General features: G+C 42.8%; 1 protein-coding gene across 1 annotated transcript; it reads left to right on the plus strand.

The window, feature by feature from the left end:
- Window positions 1-3,965: 3,965 nt before the first annotated feature.
- Window positions 3,966-4,758, plus strand: SF3B5 (splicing factor 3b subunit 5). Its single transcript, XM_007101012.4, has one exon. The coding sequence runs from the start codon at window positions 4,129-4,131 to the stop codon at window positions 4,387-4,389; it is 261 nt and encodes an 86-aa protein (XP_007101074.1). The 5' UTR covers window positions 3,966-4,128; the 3' UTR covers window positions 4,390-4,758.
- Window positions 4,759-5,006: the final 248 nt, after the last annotated feature.

The following is a 5,006-nucleotide window of genomic DNA, read 5'->3' on the forward strand; positions in this document are numbered from 1 at the left end:
TACATGGAAGGTTTTTTTGATGACTTTGAGAGTCATTTGGGGGACTAAGAGTACAAAATACTATTCAGAGATTTGTTTAGATTTTTAAAGTTAATGTTCAATTTATTAAAGTTATAAATTGAAAAATTGCCTCTTTCCTTAAGCATTGAAGCTCAGCAAAAAACCCTAAACTATTTATTAGCTTAGTAAATTTTCACAATCACTTTTAAGAGGCTTTTGGATAAAATTTAGTTTCACTCCAAATTTTTACTCTTAAACATTTTATACCATACCTTTTAATGTAATACTTCCATTTTCCTTTCAAGGATTGCAATTGTCTGACTTAACAAATCAAACCTTTTCTTGTACTTAAATTATTTTCACAAATCTAATTAATTAAATTTACAAATATGTTTTCTAAAGTTCTCATATATTCCACATCACTGTATAAAACAGTGATGAATTGTGCCCCAGCCCCACCAAATGGTGGGGTTAAAGGCCCCAACAAACATTTAACTGCTAACCCCTAGTAACTCAGAATGTGGCTGCATTTGGAGATAGGACCTTAATGTGAAATGAGGTCATATGGGTGGACTCTAATCCAATATGACTTGTGTCTTTCTAAGAAGAGGAGATTAGAACACAGACACACAGAGAGGGAAAACCCTGTGAAGACACAAAGAGAAGATGGCCATCTGCAAGACAAGGAGAGAGTCCTCAGAATGAAACCAAGCCTGCCAACACCTTGATCTTGGACTTCTAGCCCCCAGAACTGTGAGGAAATAATTTTCTATTATTTAAGACACCCAGTTTTTGGTACTTTGTTTTGGCAGCCCTAGGTAACTAATATACCTTGGCTCTTAATTAATACATGTAAATGTATTTCCCATCTAGCTCCAAAGGTCTTTGAATTTGAGGTTTTTCCTCTCATATCCTTAGAATCATTCTTAATGATATAGAAATAATACTAATTTTCATGGCTTTATTTGATTACTCAATCACAATTTCCATGAGGATTTTACTGACAATTCTAAATTCATGTGGAAGAGCAAAGGATCAAGAATAGTTAAGACATTTATGAAAGAAGGTACAGGCTTTTACCCTGTCAGATATCAGCTTACTGTAAGGCTACAATGATTAAGATCTTGTGTTACTGGTATGGGTACAAAAAGCCTAATAGAATAGAATGCCCAGACATAGACCTACACATGTACAACAGAAGCATTAAAGATGAGTAGGGAAAGGATGTACTATTTAATGAGTGATTGATTGGTTATCACTGGGAACTAGTTAGCCATATATAGATCCCTAAAGCAAAACAAAACAAAAAATTCCAGGTGGATTAAGTTTCTAAACATGAAAAAGCAAAATTCTAAAACTTTTGAAAGAAAATGAAGGAAACTATTTTTTATGGTCCCAGAGTAGAAGAGAGTTTTGTTTATTTTCATTTTTTTAAACCAAATGCAAAAAGCACAAACCATAAAGGAAGGCTGATACATCTGACTACTTTAAACTTAACTTGAGTGTAACAAGAGATACCCTCTCTTTCCATAAAGAAAGTGTAAAGATGAGCCCCAGACTGGAAAAAAAATATTTTAATTTCAAATAACTGGCAAGTGAAGTATCCTGAATATTTAAAGATCTCCTTAAAAATTAGTAAGACAAAGACAAACATCCCAATAAGAAAATGGGCTTCCCTGGTGGTGCAGTGGTTGAGAGTCCGCCTGCCAATGCAGGGGACACGGGTTCGTGCCCCAGTCCGGGAAGATCCCACATGCCCCGGAACGGCTGGGCCCATAAGCCATGGCCGCTGAGCCTGCGTGTCCGGATCCTGTGCTCCACAATGGGAGAGGCCACAACAATGAGAGGCCCTCGTACCGCAAAAAAAAAAAAAAAAAGAAAGAAAGAAAATGAGCAAAAGATATGAATATTCAGTTCACAGAAGCAGGAATTAAAAGCTAGATAAAACATAGCTAAAGCTACATATATCAACAGTGATACTGACAAGGAAGAAAACAACTTTCATAACAATACATACAGTGTCATTTATATGACGCTTTTAAACATGCATAACAAAAACATCTATTGTTTATGGATATACAAACTTTCAGCAATCAAAAACACAGGATCAGGATAATTAATTCTAGATTCAAGACAGGATCCTGAAGTGAATAAATTAGGGAGGGGAATACAAAGAAATTTTCAAGTTCATTTGTACAGCTTTACTTCTTTTCTTTTTTTTTTTTTTTTTTTTTTTGCGGAGCACAGTTTCCAGACGTGCAGGCTCAGCGGCCATGGCTCACGGGCCCAGCCGCTCCGCGGCCTGTGGGATCTTCCCTGGGGGCATGAACCCGCGTCCCCTGCATCGGCAGGCAGACTCTCAACCACTGCGCCACCAGGGAAGCCCTACAGTTTTATTTCTTTAAAAAACAAAACCAAAACAAAATAACAAAGTTGGGAACAAAAATGGCAAAATGGCAAGGTTTAAAATATCTGGATGGTAAATCCACAGGCATGCCTTATAATAGTCTCTACGTTTTAGGAATGATACATTTGTTATAACAAAGTTTAAACTGAAGGGGCAACATTTTTTTTTTTTCATTTTTGATACTGGCATTTATTTGATCCCATAAGGAATATTTTTGTAATTTTTAAAAATTTTTTTTAAATAAAGTTGAATGTATTTAAGGAGTACAACATGATTTGATACACATATACGCAGTGAAATGGTACTATAGTCAAGCTAATTAACATATTCATCTCCTCCCATAGTTACGTGTGTGTTGCGAACACCTGAAATATACCCTCTTCGGAAATTTTCAGTATGCAACACAGTATTAACTATAGTCATCATGCTGTACATTAGATCTCTAGACTTACTGGTCCTACATAACTGCAACTTTGTACCAGAATAAAAATATTTTAAAGCTATCTTTCACCTAGTAAAGAGTTCTAGTTGGCTGTCATGCAGTTGTTTATCCATTCATCAAACGTTTTTTGAGAAACAATCTCTGCCAGGCTATGAGGATATCATAAAAGAAGCTTATGATACAAGACATCATCGAAGAAAGACAAACAATTTTTTCAAGTAGTTTGTATTCGCGTGAGGAAGTTCTTAAGCCAAATATTGGTTATAAAGTGATAATAACAAAGAGACGTACAGGATAAAAAGAGGAAGAATTTACATCTGTCTGGAGTAGCCAAAGGCAATTTCAAGGAGATACTTTCGAGCTGACTTAAAGGGAGAAATGTTTGCCAGGGGAACAAAAGCATTCCAAGCGGTGGGAACAGTTCCTACGGAGAAATGGAGAGGCGAGCCGCACGGAAAGATGAGAAAGAAGTATAGGCTGAGGGCGTGTAGGGTGGGGTGAGAAGTTGGAGGGAGGATATCAAAATTAGAAGCTCAAGAGGAAGGAGGGGCTTGATGTGGGCGCCGGAACGTGTCGGAACTGGTGCTGTACTTTTGTCACCAGGCAGGAAACGGCGGCCCTGCAAGCGTTGAAATAACTTTCCACACAACTTGTAAGATACTTGGTTGGCACTAGAACTCGCGTCTCCTGACTTCAGCGTGGTCCATCCCTGGTTGTGAAGGGGCTACTGTGCTGTGCCTCGTTAGCTTCGAAAGCGGAATTACACCAAGAGTTCATTTGCCCAGGTGCTTATAGCCCTGTCCTATTAGAGTTTCTCATTTCCACTCAGCCCCAAACCGCCGGAGGATGCTTCATACCTCCCAGACACCGCGCTCCATTAAGCCGCCCACCGTCTTTTAAACATCACTCAGGAGTCCCAAGAAGCCTACGCTCACCACCTCTCGGAGACCACAAGTCCCAGCATGCAAAGCTCCTGTTAGAAAAGGGCCACTAACTAGACCAGGATGCAACGCTCTGCGAAGGGGGCGGGGCTCTCTATAGGGGCGGCCCAGTGGTAGCGTCGCCTGGGCAACTCCAATTAGGTGACAGAATACACTTCCGCTTCCGCCTCTGAGCCCTGGGACCGGGAGTTTGCACGACTTCGTAGATGTGACGCCATCCGTCTGCGACCGCGCGGTTCTGGAGGTTACGCTGGGTGGCCTCTCTCCGGTTTGAAGCCCTAGGGCAGTTCCTTGTCGTCTGCGGCCTCTGACCTGGGAGCAAAGAGAAAAGCGGCGAGATGACGGACCGCTACACCATCCACAGCCAGCTAGAGCATCTGCAGTCCAAGTACATTGGCACCGGCCACGCCGACACCACCAAGTGGGAGTGGCTGGTGAACCAGCACCGCGACTCCTACTGCTCCTACATGGGCCACTTCGACCTTCTCAACTACTTCGCCATTGCCGAGAATGAGAGCAAAGCGCGAGTCCGCTTCAACTTGATGGAGAAGATGCTGCAGCCTTGCGGCCCGCCAGCCGACAAGCCGGAGGAGAACTGAGACCCCGCCGTGTCACCGCTGTATGTGAGCACCTCTCCCTGAGTTCCGCCGGTTTGCCGTCATTCCCGCGTGTTCCTCCCCCAAGGGGACTGATTTTCCATGGCTCTGCTTCTCGTGCTTTACTTGTGCAGAGGTGCTTACTGGGGGCGTCCCGCCTGACCTGCCTTCCTGTGGACCCTGTTTTCTTGTGGAACACAGCGTTGGGAGACCGTCAGGGCTCCTGAGAACTGTTACAGGACCGTGGAGAGAGCCTAAAGCCAGCAAACGTTAGAGAAGACGGCACTGGAGTGAGACGGGATTTAGAGGCTCGTTTCCGGCTAGTTGATTATCGTTGTTGTTTTTTCCATAAAGTTTGGAAATGTTTCAGTCTCTTGGTGTGGACTACTTGTGTTCTGGTGGAGGGGTCCAGGGACGGCTCTGGAACTGTGGTTTCAGGGGAGGCGGGAGGATGGGGGGGGGATAAATAAGGGGAGGGTTGCGGAGGGGTTGGGCGGTAGTGCAGGACCAACGTTCATTGCCGGACACTTAAATGCGTTCTGCACAACCTTTAGAATGTTCCCCAACCCCGACTTTTCCCAAGAGCTTTTTTCAGGCCCCTAACGCTTTCAGTATTGAGG

Source organism: Physeter macrocephalus, chromosome 10, assembly GCF_002837175.3.
Source record: "Physeter macrocephalus isolate SW-GA chromosome 10, ASM283717v5, whole genome shotgun sequence".
Lineage (NCBI taxonomy): Eukaryota > Metazoa > Chordata > Mammalia > Artiodactyla > Physeteridae > Physeter > Physeter macrocephalus.

Excerpts from the sequence above, each read along its gene's own strand:
- SF3B5 (XM_007101012.4), top strand. The coding sequence starts at position 4,129 with ATGACGGACCGCTACACCATCCACAGCCAGCTAGAGCATCTGCAGTCC.